The sequence below is a fragment of the Phodopus roborovskii genome, unplaced genomic scaffold (genome assembly GCF_943737965.1).
Source record: "Phodopus roborovskii unplaced genomic scaffold, PHOROB, whole genome shotgun sequence".
NCBI lineage: Eukaryota > Metazoa > Chordata > Mammalia > Rodentia > Cricetidae > Phodopus > Phodopus roborovskii.
Window position 1 is genome coordinate 13,826,046 of NW_026126480.1, and position 14,259 is coordinate 13,840,304.

Genomic DNA, 14,259 nt, shown 5'->3' on the forward strand with positions numbered 1-14,259 from the left:
GAGAAAAGACCAGGGAAGCAGGAAGCCTGAGAATTGGGGGGCCCGGGGGTATGGAGGACTGGGGAGGGGGCTGACAGTACAGGGACCTGCCAGTGGGGGCCCCTGGGAAGACTGAAGGTGCTGCCCTCCCTTGGCCTTGCATTTCTCATAAGACCAACAGGGCTGGGTCCATCTATTCTGCCATAAACGTAGCTGTGAGGGTCCTCTGGCTGTTAAAAAGCTCCAGGTGCAGAGGTTAAATTATGTAACTAGGAGTGGACTGTGGTGGTGCCGCCTTTAATCCCAGCACTCGGAGGCAGAGGCAGGGGGAGTTCTGTGAGCTCAAGGCCAGCCTTGTCTACAAAGCCACACAGAGAAACCCTGTTTCAAAAAAAAAAAAAAAAAAAAGTGTGTGACTAGGAGGATTAGGAAGTTAGTTTTGAGTCCCTGACTTTCAAGCATGCCAAGGATAAATGGCCTCATGAAACAAACCAGTCATAAAAGCCCATGTCTCTATACCACAACTCGATTTAATTGAGTAACCATCCAGTCTTGATCTCACATGCCCTAGGAAGTCCCCACCACATAGTATGGTTCCCTCAACCCTGCCATAGCTCAGGTCTCCATCCCTGGTTGGAGAGGTAGCCCCTAGGACTGGAACCAGAACCACACCATTGCTTCTTGGGGCTGCCCAAAGCCCCCTCTTCATTGAAAGGTCATAGAAAGGTCAGCAGTTCCCAAGGTTCCTAAGAGGCTTTCAGGGTCCAGCTCTGGAGAGCTGCAACTCCCCAGGGGCCAAGAGCATCGTCTTCCCTGATCGTAGAGCCAAGGCCTCTGTGGGGGATGACTCTGGCTGCCCTACTGCTGGAGAAAGAAGAAAGGAAGGTGAGGTGTGCAGCAGGGCCAGGCGAGCAGAACAGTTCCCAGAGCAGGCTAGAGGGTGACTTACCTGTTGAGGACACACAGCCATGCCTCTTCTCCCCTGCAACAGACAGCACAGTGAGGCCCTGGGGCGAGTCACATCCCAAATGTCTTGCCTATGACCATACCCCTTTCAGTCTCTTTCCCTTCCCCTTAAAGTAGGCTACTTAACTTCCTTCAACTTCTCCCCGAGGTAACCTTTCCAGATTGCGTATCCACCCTTGCACCTACCCACACCCTCACCACTCTTCATCTGCTCTTGCCTCCCGACTGCACTTGGCACAGTCCTGACCTGTTAGCCCCATCAAACCAGGGCCCACTGAGACCAGAGGCAGTTCTGCCCTCCGTCACTCGGTTCCTTGCTCTAATAGGTACCACAGACCGACCCTTTGGAGAAGACAGTCATTGAGAATGTCCACAGATCTTGAAACTCTCACAGGACCTGGCAGAACTTCAGTCTCACTAACCAAGCAGATCTCCTGAAGGCTCTGGGGACTGGGTCAGGACATGCTGGCTTCTTTCACCCACCCTGCCATCTCTGTCTCCCATGCATCGCTCACCACCCAAATAGGCGCAGTTAAAGTGGCTGCAGGTCTGATTAGAACTCCAGAGAGTTACTACGCTCTGGGCTCCATCCTGGAAGAACCCAGTGACCAAGAAGACTTCATGTGGGGGTATCAGCACCTCACGCTCCTCAGGGAAGACAGACAAAGCCTGGATAAGAGCCCCAAAACAAGTCCTTAGGTTGAAGAAAGTGGCATTACCAAACCCGCGAGCCACTGTTTCATCCAGAGAGCTAGAAGCAAACTGTCCAAACCGGACAAAGTCCCCCAGCCTCTTGGGTTCAAAGTGAAGGCTGCCCACACCCCGGAACACCACCTCCCCATCTCTCCCACTGCAACCCCCAGTGCCTCTCAGCAGCTGCAGGGCCCGGGTCAGGTAAAAGTGGAGGGCCTTGAAGGGGAAGTGCCTCAGGTAGAGCTCCCGGGAGCCACCCCCTGTCCGCACAGCCTGGTTCAGTTCCCAGTACAAGGTGTTGGATGAGTTGGTGTACACTATGATAGCTATTCCATGCTGGGCTCTGAAGCCAGGAGGTAGAGTAAGCCTGTGACGCCTGTGTTCCCAGGCCTCTTGGGCCGCTTCCCAGGATTCCTGTAGCAGGGCATGGCGCCCCATCTCCTCCTTTAGCAGCAGGCCTGCTTTCTCTTCCATCTCCTCAGAGCAGCCCACATAGGCATCATCGAAGGTGTCTGGAACCAGGCTCAGGGGCAGGATAGGAACAGCTTGGGCCTGTGGACGTAAGGGAGGCAGACACTAGAACACTGGCAAGGGGTCCTAGTGGCAGATCAGTGTTTCCATTTCTGTGCCCAAACATCTGATGCACTGGCAAGACCCCAAACAGGCACAAGTAACACTGTCAGCAGAGTCAGATAGACATGAGTTTAAACACCACCTGCTACCTGTGGATCTTGAGCATTTCTCAGGTCAGGACTTTCCTGGACTTCACATTCTTCTTCTCCGATGAATTAATGGTACTTCAAGCCTCACAGGATTATTGTGAGGAGAGCATAAAGATCATTGTGGCACAACCTAAAGGGCATCATCTCATCTTTCCAGAGATGAGCCTGGTTGGTTCCTGTGGTTTCCTGGCTCTGAAAGTCAGTTTGCCGGCAATAACTTGCAGCCAGTGTCTGGTCCCTGCCCTGATCCCCATCCTCCTTACTCTTGGGAAAGCCCCACAGCCCAGTTATACATCACTGTCAGCCCTGAGATCCCCGCATGCTCTCCTGCTTTAGAAGGTGTTATTCTAAATTCAAGGCTGGATGGGTGGGAGTTTATTGTCCCCAGCCTAACTCTAGTCCCAGAGTGTGATAGGGACGAGGGTGAAGCCCGGTTTTCAAGGTCTACAGCAGCACACTGGTTTGTACAAGGATTTGCCTGTGATGAGCCTGTGTGAGAAGTGGGAAGGAGAAAGTTGAAGGCAACCCCTATGGAGGGGTAACATGAAGAGAGAATCGCACGGGGAGCTAGGGGTGCAAGGAGGTGAAGTTCTGGGAGAGAGAGTGCATTGGGGCTCCCTAATAGAATAGAAGTTCCTGAGAAGAGGACTGGAGAAGGTAAGAGTGGCCTAGAGGGTTTCCTTGACCGTTCCTCTACTACCACCTCCTCAGTGTCTAGTCCCAAGAGTTACCTTCCAGAGAGTGTGCAGGCCGAGACAACTGAGGACCATTAGCAGATCCTCCAAAATCATCCTTGGAGGAGTCCGGAACGGTAGGATCCAGATGATGATGAGGCCAGAGGAGGAGGGGTGCTGGCTTGGATGAGCTCCAGGACCTTCCTCCTATACCCAGAGGGTCCTTATTCAGGAGTGATGTGGGATGGTGCCAAGGTCAAGTCTGTGGATGGGCAGGGCTTCAGATTTACTGTCCCTATCTCAAGCCCTAGTCTGTAACTACCAGATGCCCCCTCACCCAGGCTCTCCTGGACTTTCTTACTATGGTATAGGTGGGGCAGTTATATGGCTCCGCCTGGAGAGGGCGGGGCGGGAAGGAGGACCCACCTGGAGGTGGCAGAGGCCTAGGTGGCCAGAGGCTCTGGTACTTTTCAGCAGACTAGGTCCGAAGTGCAGGCAGGCGCTGGGCAGGTCCGGGACTGCTAAACAAAGTCCCCGCGGCTAACTATAGCCCCTGAACTGGTAACCTGACACCTATTTTCCACAACAACAGACGGGGGCGTGGGAGCCGGACTGGCAGAGTCCTTGAGTGGTTGAGGGGCAAAACTCTCCTTCCCTTGGATGACAGGTTCTTTCTGTAAGATCTGAGCTAGGTCAAGGTTCCGGGAGGGACTTATGAGATTTGGCCTTTTCTCCGGTGGCCCTGGAACCGGACCAGGGCCAGAGCCCTGGACCACCAGGTCACGAAGCCCTGCGCGGGTCGCTGCTTGCACCTCAAGCTATAAATCGGTCTTATTTGCATAAAATTTGCATACGACACACGTTGAGTCACGTGACCGGCATCAAAGCCCACCCCCACCCCCACTTCCTTCCCTACTCTGTCTCCCTACCCTAGTCTGTAGAAAAGGATAGAAGAGAGTATGAGCTGCCTTCTGGACCTCTCTGGTTCAGGTGACCTCGTATTTGTAAACACAGCTCTGTCACACCTCCGTTGATCTTGACTATAAATAACCTAGTTCTGAGTTTCAGATGCCCAGTTGGAGGTAATGGGAGAAGGGGCCAGTTTATAGGGATGTGGAGGACGGATGTTCTGAACAACAGTACTTAGAGATGCCACCTGCTGGGCCCAGGGAAAGCATGACATGTGAAACCTGCCAAGGACCTCTCTGGTCCAGCTCGTGAGTTTACCCATCACTACCCCTTCACCGCCTCAGATTGCCAGCCAAATAAAGCTTCCTTCACGTTCTCCGTTCCTTCCTGATGACTAGAGAGGAAAACAGACTGTCCATTTGGTGGGAAGGCTGGGTTGGGATGTGGAAGAGCAGCAATCCCCTGCCTATCTATCTACCCCATCCTCCCTCTCTATGTGGGGACAGCTTCTGGCTTGGGCAACTTCTTATGCCCCAGCACCTGGAGCTCCTACAAGGCCCCAAGAAGTGGAGTAAAATCTGGTCCTGGGCCAGGGATCCTGAGGGGGCAGAAGGTCCTCCCAGGTCACATGGCTGGTCAAGGATCCAGCTAGAACCTAGGCTCCTTAGAACAGAGCAAAGCTTGACATGGTACATGTCTATAATCCCAGCATTCAGGAGGGAGGCAGAGGCAAAATGACTGCATCAAGTTTAAGGCCAGCCTGGACATTGTGAAAGAAAGCAATAATAATAATAGACAAAAATGGAAGGAGATGCCTGGAGATGGGGGAGCCTTTTTGACTGTCCAGAGTACAGTCTAGTGAGGAGGCTGCTGTCTTGTCTCTGCAACACCCCCAGGGCATCTTCCTTCTGTGTTCAGCAGCTCTCATTGTCATGGGAAGAATGTTGGCCCTGGTCACATTGGGCAGAGGCTAGTGTTCCTGAGCCTTGAGGAGACAGCTTGAAATAGACTGGGGGGGGGGGGGAGTGTCACATTTCTGAGCAGCTGTGTGGGGAAGCAGGAGGGGTAGGGGACTGACAGTATAAAAGAGAAAGCTACCTTCCTGCCTGCCTGTCACAGGAGACCAACCCAGCTTTGCCCACCATGGAGAAGGCTAGGTAAGAGGCACCTCACCATGCACAGGGAGCAGAGAAGGAACTTTTTGATATAAAATTTAGGGTACTGGTAAAGTTTTAGGATGGAATGGTTGAGGACACTTAGGAAGGTTTGAAGGGTTTGACATAAGAGTTGAGGTCATATTCCCAGAAGGGACTGCTGAATAAGGGAGGAGAGGGAAACAGGATTGTAGGTCACAGGATGAGGGGAAATGCCACTTCTCCACTATGGAAAGGGATTTCCAAGATGGATTCAGCTCTCTCATGCCAGAGACTAAGTTAAAGGCCCAGCCTGGGATAACTAACAAGATCTTGTCTCAAAAAAAAAAAAAAAAAAAAAAAAAAAAAAATGGGGAGAGGGAATTCCCAGAACAATTCCTGCCTCGAATCCCCCTGCCAACGCTGGTCACCAAGGGCAGCAATCTACTTACTCTGAGGTGCTCTGTCTTGTTAGCAATGCTCAGAAAGCTCCTTGGGCTTGTTTACCAGAGACTTGGGGGGCTTTCAACACAGACAGAATAGAAATAAGATAGAGTCGGCTGTAGAAATGAGGGTGTGTGATGGCCACAGGCAAGCTTTAGTGAGCGAGGCTTCAGTTCTCAATGGAAGGGAGCCAGCACTGACAGATAGGGTGCGGCTGTCCTTACACTGATTTTCCAGGGTGACTGACTGGGGTCATGTATCTTGCCTAAAGGACATGGAGGGCTCAGTAGCTGTAGCTGTGGGACCTGAGGCTACGGGGAAGCTGCTATGTAACCTCTGAGAGTGGAGGGCAGAAGCCCTGCCCAAAGAGGTGATGGACACATCTGCATTCAGGGTGACAGATGACCCAGAGGGGAAGACTCCTTAACAAGGCTCCCAGCAAGCAGTCTGGTGACTGCCTGGTCCTGAACTGAGCTAAGGGGTCATAGAATGGGCTATTGCTGGTTCCTGCACAGCCAGGGTTTGGGGGGGGGGGCTCAGAAGAGTGCCACACAAAGCAATGTGGAGGATTCTGGGGGCTTTCTGAAAGAGGAGAGCCCTGAGCTAAGCCCTGAGAAGAGCTAGAGGATAGCTGAGGGTAGGGGGAGCAGTAGCATCTCCCTGGAATCTTGTTTCTTGGCTCCCGTACTGTAGGAGCCAAGAAGGGACTAAAATGTTCCCAGGGGCAAGGTCACTGAGCAGATCAAAAATCAGAATAAGGTTGGGCTTCAGGATAGAAGGTGTAGAGAGTTATTTTCCTGCTTTGGTTTGAGACAGGGCCTTATGTATTCCAATCTGTCCTCTGTCCTGGGACTCACTGTTTAGCCTTGATCCCTGATCCTCCCTTTCTACCTCCTGAGAACTGGGATTCCAGGCATATGCTATGATGCTTGACTGCTAAATAGGTATTGGAAATCAAACACGGGACCTTGTGCATGATGGTAAGCCCTCTCCTTTTTTATTGATTTAAAAAATGGCTGGGCAGGGGTGGCAGAGGCAGGTGGATCTCTGGGAGTTTGAGGCCAGCCTGATCTACAAAGTGAGTTCCAGCACAGCCGGGGCTACACAGTGAAACCCTGTCTTGAAAAAAACAAAACAACAACAAAAAAGATACATTGTCATATTTTCTCTTATATTTCTCATTTCTGCACTTTTTTCCTCGTTATTTTGAGATACTTTTTCTAGTCAATTTTGACACATAAGATTCTTTTCAATATTTTATGTTCAATTATGTGTATATTTGTGTCTGTATATGGGTATGTGCACCTGAGAGCAGGTACCCACCAAAGCCAGAAGTATCAGGTACTCCTACAGCCAGAGTTCCAGGTAGTCATGAGCCACCCTAGTGTGGGTGCTGGGAATTGAACTCATGCCCTCTGCAAGAGCAATGTATCCTTTCAGCCACTAAGCTCTCCCCACTCCCACACAGACGGCTTTTAAGCAGGGAAAGGTGGTAAACAGGGCTGTGCTTTGGAGACATTGTTCTCCCTGCTCCGTGGTCATGTGTTCTCCCTGCTCCGTGGTGGTCACGGACCTTGTAAGAAGGAGACAGACAAAACTAAACAGAGCAGGGATATGGGCCTCCACAAAGAAGAGAAGGAGAATCCAGGAGGCAACTTGGACTCAACATGCATGGCAACTGCAGTCGTGGATGAATGATTGAATGGATGGATACTCTTGTGACCATCCTGAGAGGCTGGGTGTTACTAGAGATAGGGCACCACATGACTGTCTTCTGCTAGCATGCTCACAGGAGCTATCCCAAGATAGATTAAGACTAAAGGGTGATATCAGAGGGTTGCAGGGTTCTCACTGAGCCCAAGGGCTGGAAGCAAAGAGCCCCATGGAACCCCAGAGCCTGGCTCTTTCTAAGCCTAGGCTCAGTGCTCAGCTTCTCTTGGTTTCTCCAACCCATCCTCTCTGGGATTTCATCTCTGCCTGACTTCAACAGCAATGATGCAAATGACTCTGCTGGGTTGTTTTCTTTTGTTTTTGAGATAAGGCTTCATGGAGTCCCAGGCCCACCATCCCCCTGCCTCAGCCTCCTAAGTGCTGGCACTACAGGTTGCACCATCATGTCCACCAGTAGGTAAGGCATAGGGGCACGCCTGTATCTCAGGACTCAGGAGGTGGAGGCAAAGGGATCAAAAGTTCAAGGCCATCTCAATACTGAGACCAGGCTAGGCTATAGGAGATCTTGTCTCAAAAACAAACAAACAAAAAATTCAAATCAGAACAAAATATTCTAGCAAAACAACAATGACAAAGACGTGTCCTGCTGGCAGTGGAAGGGTGAGCTGGCTTCCACCCCTGTGTGGTGTGCATACATGTAATTCCAGCACTCAGGAAGCTGAAGCTGGCAGATCACTTGGAACTACAGTTACACAGAGTGCCAGCCTGGGACACAGAGTAAGTTTAAGCTTGGCCTGGACTACACAGTCAGATCTGGCCACAAAGCAAACCAAACATTATGAAAAAATGGACTACACAGCCATTCAATGGTTTAACTCTACTATGAAACATACCATGTGGCCACCATAATGAACAAGGTAGATTTGAGGGTGCTTACTTGGAAGGAAGCCCTGATACGTATATGTAAGCATTTTTCCTTTGGGGGGGGGGAAAAAAAAACCAAGACCTTGCATATAGAACATTGTATGTTTGTGTTGTGTGTACATGTACTTAATATATTATTCAGAGGTTCAATGGGAGAGTGCTTGCCTAACATACACATGGCTCTGGCTTTGACCTACAGCATTGCAAAGAAACAGTTTATACTATCCAAATGTTTTTTGAGAAAGGCACTGAAAGACACATTATCACTGGCCGCTCCTTCCCATGGGCAGGAGTGTGTAAGGCTGGAGTGGGTAAGCAGAGAGAAGAAAGGGGACTTCATCACCCATACACTCACCTTCTTACAGTAGTATTACTTTATGCTACTTTGTAATAAAATGCACCTGACTCACTCTGTGGTAAAATAAGCAGGTAGACCATCTCCATTAGGCCTGCATTTAAGAGGTGGAAGCAGGAAGGTCAAAGATTAAAGGTCATCTTTGGCTCAGTAGCCAGTTCCAGGATAGCATAGGCATATGAAACCCTGTTTCAAACAAGCATAGACAGGCAGACAGACAGACAGACAGACAGACAGACAGACAGACAGACAAGGGATAGCACAAAATGCAGGCGCAGTACTGGTTTTGAGATGGCTGTTTCTGTTCTGACCAGAGGCCACTGTGGGTCAGTGTGACCACCCTAGGGGGTGTCAGAGACTATGTGACTCTCCTATCCCTTGGTCCAAAAGACACTAGGTGTCAGGTAATGTTTACTAAAGAGTACAGATTTAGGTCCCAATTTTCCAGATGAGCGGTTTGCCTGGAGTCATCTCCAACATGAAGATTCCAGCCATGATGTTTCTCCTACTGGTGTCTGTGGGCCTCAGGGATGGACCTCAGGTATAGACATCCTCCAGCAACAGGAGCAGTCTGGGATACGCCTGCTGGCTTCTCTCAATCCGGGGAGGAAGAGCAAAGGGAAGGACGACCAATGGTCCCTGGGAGCCCAACTGTCCCTCCTAGGGGACCCCTGAAAGAAAGCCTAGTCTTGGGGAGCTTGCAGCTGGTGGTTCCCAATCCCCCTCCCCTCCGGATGTACTGGATGTACTTGGGGTTCTTTCTGCCTTTCTCAATAGGCAGGCCCTTTCTCAGAGCAGGGGAAAGCTGCATGACTAGGTTCCCATTTTCCTAGGGACCGCCCTCCCAGTCCTTGATGCTCCCCTATCCTCAGGTTCAAAGTCACTCCATCACACAACTAGACATCTTTTCTCAAGAAACACCCCTGGACATGGCCCCAGCGTCCTTTGATGACCAATATGCTGGCTGTGCAGTAGACATGACAGCGGCTCTACCAGATCTCAACCACTCAGAATTCCAGACCAACAAAGTGTACGCGGATGGTTGGGCTCTGGCCAACACCCAGTGGCAAGAGCGCAAGGCCTGGGGGTCAGCGTGGAGTCTCAGCCCAACCCCCTTGCCCCTACCACCCCCGGGCTTCCGGGATGAGCACGGTGTGGCTCTTCTGGCCTACACTGCCAACAGCCCCCTGCACAAGGAGTTCAATGCAGCCGTGCGCGAGGCGGGCCGCTCCCGGGCCCACTACCTCCACCACTTTTCCTTTAAGACCTTCCACTTTCTGCTCACGGAGGCCCTACAGCTACTCGGGAGCCAGCGATCTCGCGGGTGCCATCAGGTGTACAGAGGGGTGCATGGCCTGCGCTTCCGGCCAGTGGGGCCCGGGGCTACCGTTAGGCTGGGGGGCTTTGCCTCCGCATCCCTCAAGAACGTTGCCGCCCAGCAATTTGGTGAAGACACCTTCTTTGGTATCTGGACCTGCCTCGGGGCCCCGATCAGGGGTTACTCCTTTTTTCCTGGAGAGGAGGAGGTATTGATACCCCCTTTTGAGACTTTCCAGGTGATCAATGCCAGCCGACCTGCCCAAGGTCCTGCACGCATCTATCTCCGCGCTCTGGGCAAACGCAGCACATACAATTGCGAATACATCAAAGGTGAGGAGCGAGTAACACCAGTCCTCCAAAAAGATGGACTTCCCGTATTTGCCAGGAGCTTTGGCAAATCCAAACCCCAACCTCCACCCAAGCCAAGGGATTCGTACATAAATAATAAGAGACTAAAGTATAGCACGCACGTAGGGCTCACACCTGTGATACCAGCGCTCAGCAGGTTGAGGCTACATGTGATTCCCAGGCAGTAATGGCTATGGGAGTTAGGAGGGGTCAAGGAGGCAGACATATAGGTATGGAGAAGAGGCAGAGAGGGCCTTTGAAAAGACAGGTACATTTGGATCAGGCTGTTGTCCCAGCTGGCAGCCAGAAAGGAACTAATTTCTAGTCACAGCATTGACACCAAGGCATTTGTTGGCAGAGTTAAGTAAAAGGGGAACATGTAGATGGCTCAGCCGGCAAAGGAGTTTTGCTGTTCAAGCCCCACATATTCAGTTCAGTCCCCAGAGCCCGTTTAAAGATTGAAGGAGAGAATTGACTCCACAGGGCTGTCTCTGACTCCACATACCCTGGGAGGCAGCACTCCCCCTTTCTCTCACACACTAATAATAAATAGAATGAAGTTTAAGAAAAGTAACCGAGTAAAACTCCCAGCCTTGAGAGCTGTAATTTTGACAGCCAGAATGGGAGTTATACGCAGGAGCCTATGCTGCGCAACGGTGGGAGTGAGATAGCAGGTAAGTGCCTCCCTCTAAGTTCCCGTCTACCTGTGCCAGGAGCATGTCAGCTGTTCCTCTTCCATCCAAGGCAGAGGCAGAACAGCAAGGAGCCTTTCCTAACCCTGCTGGGTTGTGGACTACTGCTCCTAGCTAAGTGACACCTAGCTTTCATAGTTAAGAGGCAGTTGGCTCACACAGTGACCATGGCTGAAATGGGAGGAGGTCCAATGTGGCTCAGTTCCTACCTGGAACAGCATCATAAGCTGCGAGAAAGGCAGGCCAAGAACACAAACCAGCACCTCCCTGTCTGGGACAGGGCGTAGGAAAGTGAGCTGGGAGTGTGGTGAGGAGGCAGCTACTGGCCAGAGGGCAGGAGCAGGCCAGAAAGAGATCCCAGCTTACATGGCTGTCCTCAGGGCTCAGGTCAAGTGAGTGTCATCTAGGGAGGTCCTTCTTAAGGGAGCAGAGTTCCAGAGAATCAAGGTTTGGTCATCAGAGCTCTGAGAGTCTTGGCCAATCAGAGAGCTACTGAAACATTGGCTATCCTCCCTCCCTCCCTCCCTCCTTCCTTTCCTCCATCCCTCCCTCCCTCCCTTCCTTCCTCTTTTCCTTTCTTTCAGAAAAGAGTTGCAGATCCGGGCCCTGCAGGTTGGATAGCTCAGGTAAGTGATGAAGATCTTTGAGCAGGCTGGGCCCTCACTAACTTCCCTCTTACTCTTCCAAACCCACCTCTTTACCTAAGAAGGGAGTCCCTAAGGATGTTTATTATGTAGGTGGCTCTGCAGCAGCCTCTGTGCCTCTCAGAGGAGGGTGGCTACCAAGCCTTGTTTCAGGCTGCTGCTAGAGGCGGCTCCCTGCAGTGCTCTTCCTTGGGCAGAACTCAGTGTCCCTGTTACTCTCCTCAGGGCTCCTTCAGATCTGCTTTCCAGGGTCAAAGCCAGCTCTTGGATGTCATGTGACTTAGTCTGGGCTCTGACTTAACTATCATTTCCCTGTGCCTCCGTTTCCTAGTTTGTAATAAGCACGTAGGATAAAAAAGCACCTGTATCTCTTTCAATTGTGAGTTCTCTTGTACCTCTGCTGTGCCAGGGCCTGCCTGGGCCACTGCTTATTTAGGTGGGAATACATGCATCACCACCACCCTCCCCCGCCCTAGCTGCCAACCATACTTCCTACTCCATCCCTAGCACTCCCTCCCTCTAGGGTCTGTGCCCAGTGGGCAGGAAAGATACCCAGCTTCTGCTCCTTCCACTTTCCAGGCTCTTTACACCATGAATCCTCAGCACTGTTCAATGACACTGGTACAGTTTATTATTATTTATTTTCCAGAATGGGTTTCTCTGTGCTACCCTGGTTAGTCTGGAACTCACAGAGATCCGCCTGCCTCTGCCTCCAGAGTGCTGGGATTAAAGGTGTGTGCCACCTCCCTCAGCATCAGCCACTTTTATAGAGGACAGAAAGTAGCACCCAGTCCTTCACCACACATCGAGTGAGGAATTGTGTCTATAGCCTGACTGCAGAGCTGAACTGTGAACTGCCCACCATGACAGTCCCTACTCTCCACCACACAGCAGTCTACCAGTAATCCTGGGATGCTGCTCTCATGTAGCAAAGTGGGACTAGAAACACAGTGCAGTGACTTGGCCAAGGTGGCAGAATGACCAGAAGCTGGGTCCCCAACTTCAAACCAGACCTTTTGTTTTGTTTTTGAGACAGGGGAGATTGCTTTGTGGCCCAGGTTGTCCTAGAACTCGTGTGCAATTCAGGCTGGCCTCAAATGGGTCATTCTCTAGCCTTAGCTTCCTGAGTGCTAGGATGCTGGCCAAGCAGACCACTGTATCCTGAGTGGGCCTCTACATTCAGGTGGTACATCATTTGAGACACTGGGAAAGTTTAGACGCTTTGCCTCCACATTCCCACCCATCACTACTCTGACCAGGGCAGGCATCTCAGATCTCTGCCCTCCAGGCTCATCCACAGTGCGGTGTAGTCTCCTTTGTGTCAGCAGGTGGCAGGGGTTAGAGCTGATTGGTTTCTGGATGGGAGACTGTGGCCCTCACTGGTCTCTTACTCTCTTGTTGCAGCTCTCTCTGTCAACCCCTTTCGTCTATATGCCCTCACACTGCTCCTGAATCTTTTCCTCCCCTAGCCCTGGGCTCCATCTCTGCCTCCTGTTCTCTTCTGCTGCTGCTCTGGCTCCTTGTGCTGAGTGTCCTTCTAGAGATTCCAGGCCTCCTGTGACCAACAAGATGCTGAACTGGCCCTGCCTGAGGAATGTTGGCTACCTGTGTGCTTTAAGTATAGCAGGATCCTGGTGAAGCAGTCTGTCTGCAGGAACTCTGAGACCTATGGCGATAACCTTCCAGACCTGGTATTGGTAGGACACGAAAGAGAATTTGGAGACTGAACCTGGTTCAGGGGTGTAGGAACGGGACTGCCTGGAGGTGAGAGGATTCTAGGATAGACAGAGACTTACTTGGAGCCCAAAGACTTCAACTCATTGTGGGTGATGATGCAGAAGAGCATTTGGCCACGTAGGGACTTGCCCAGGTCACTTAACAGCTTCCTATTGCTACCTGGAAAGTTCTGCCACCTGGCTAGGTTACAGTACCTGCCTCTCTGTTTCTATTGGTCCCTGAGTATTTCCTAGGTCAGACTGAGCTTCTTATGGGTAGAAGGCACAAAGAAATACCAGAGCTGTGTGACAGTAAGAAAGCAATCAATCCTATCAGTGGTGATCCCTGCACTACCCCTGTCTGGGCCACTAGTGAGCTCTGAAAATATTGGTGTGTGAGACAGGGTGGCTGTGTCTAACTGTAAGGATGGATAGCAGGGGAAATGACAGAAAAAGTTTTAGGCCCTCTCTCAGGGTTCTGTGAAATCCCAATATTTTTTTTTTCTTTCTGCTGTTGTTACCATAAAGGTCATTTTCTGGGCTGGTGAGATGGCTCAGCAAGTAAGGGTGCTCATCACTAAACCTGATTAACTTGAGTTTGATGCCTGGGTCTCACATGGCAAAGGGAGAGAACCAACTACCTACATTGTTTTCCAACCTCCACAAATGTACCAAGGTATATGAGCATGCATATGTGTGCACACACACACTTGTGAGTTTTAAAAAAGATATAACTATTGCATTGATCTGTGAGTCCTGAGATTCTTATCTATAAAGACAAACCTGGATACCCAACTTCTGGATGTGGCTGGCCCCAAGGAAAAGGTAGGACATGGAGGAGGTTCTGAGCACAGTTTCATTTATTATGGATTGAAGCTCTGGGACAAAATCTGCCTTGCTTTCTGTTCTGGAAACAAACTAGACAGTGAATTTCCGTCCCCAAGAGCCTTAGTAGAGATAAACACGATGAGTATCTATAACAGCAACTGCTAAGGATGACAAGAAAATGTGTACCTTTGTCCCTTTAATTAGTAACCTACACTCTAGTGTGTGGTAGCACCTGCCTCTGG

General features: G+C 50.9%; 2 protein-coding genes across 3 annotated transcripts; one reads left to right on the top strand and one right to left on the bottom strand.

The window, feature by feature from the left end:
* Positions 1 to 489: 489 nt before the first annotated feature.
* Art5 (ADP-ribosyltransferase 5) lies at positions 490 to 5,667 on the bottom strand. Its single transcript, XM_051192444.1, has 5 exons — positions 5,529 to 5,667; positions 3,092 to 3,241; positions 1,461 to 2,190; positions 929 to 961; positions 490 to 843 (listed from the first exon to the last, which is right to left on the bottom strand). Exons 2-5 carry the CDS (start codon positions 3,149 to 3,151, stop codon positions 737 to 739), a joined length of 930 nt encoding a protein of 309 aa, XP_051048401.1. The 5' UTR covers positions 3,152 to 3,241; positions 5,529 to 5,667; the 3' UTR covers positions 490 to 736.
* On the top strand, positions 5,083 to 13,123 carry Art1 (ADP-ribosyltransferase 1). 2 transcript variants are annotated; one of them, XM_051192430.1, is made up of 5 exons: positions 5,086 to 5,100; positions 6,420 to 6,500; positions 9,343 to 10,120; positions 11,415 to 11,456; positions 12,944 to 13,123. In XM_051192430.1, the coding sequence occupies exons 2-5, from the start codon at positions 6,495 to 6,497 to the stop codon at positions 13,033 to 13,035; spliced, it is 918 nt and encodes a 305-aa protein (XP_051048387.1). In that variant the 5' UTR covers positions 5,086 to 5,100; positions 6,420 to 6,494; the 3' UTR covers positions 13,036 to 13,123. The 2 variants fall into 2 exon arrangements, with proteins under 2 accessions (XP_051048388.1, XP_051048387.1); XM_051192431.1 differs by lacking the exon at positions 11,415 to 11,456 and having other exon boundaries at positions 5,083 to 5,100.
* Positions 13,124 to 14,259: the final 1,136 nt, after the last annotated feature.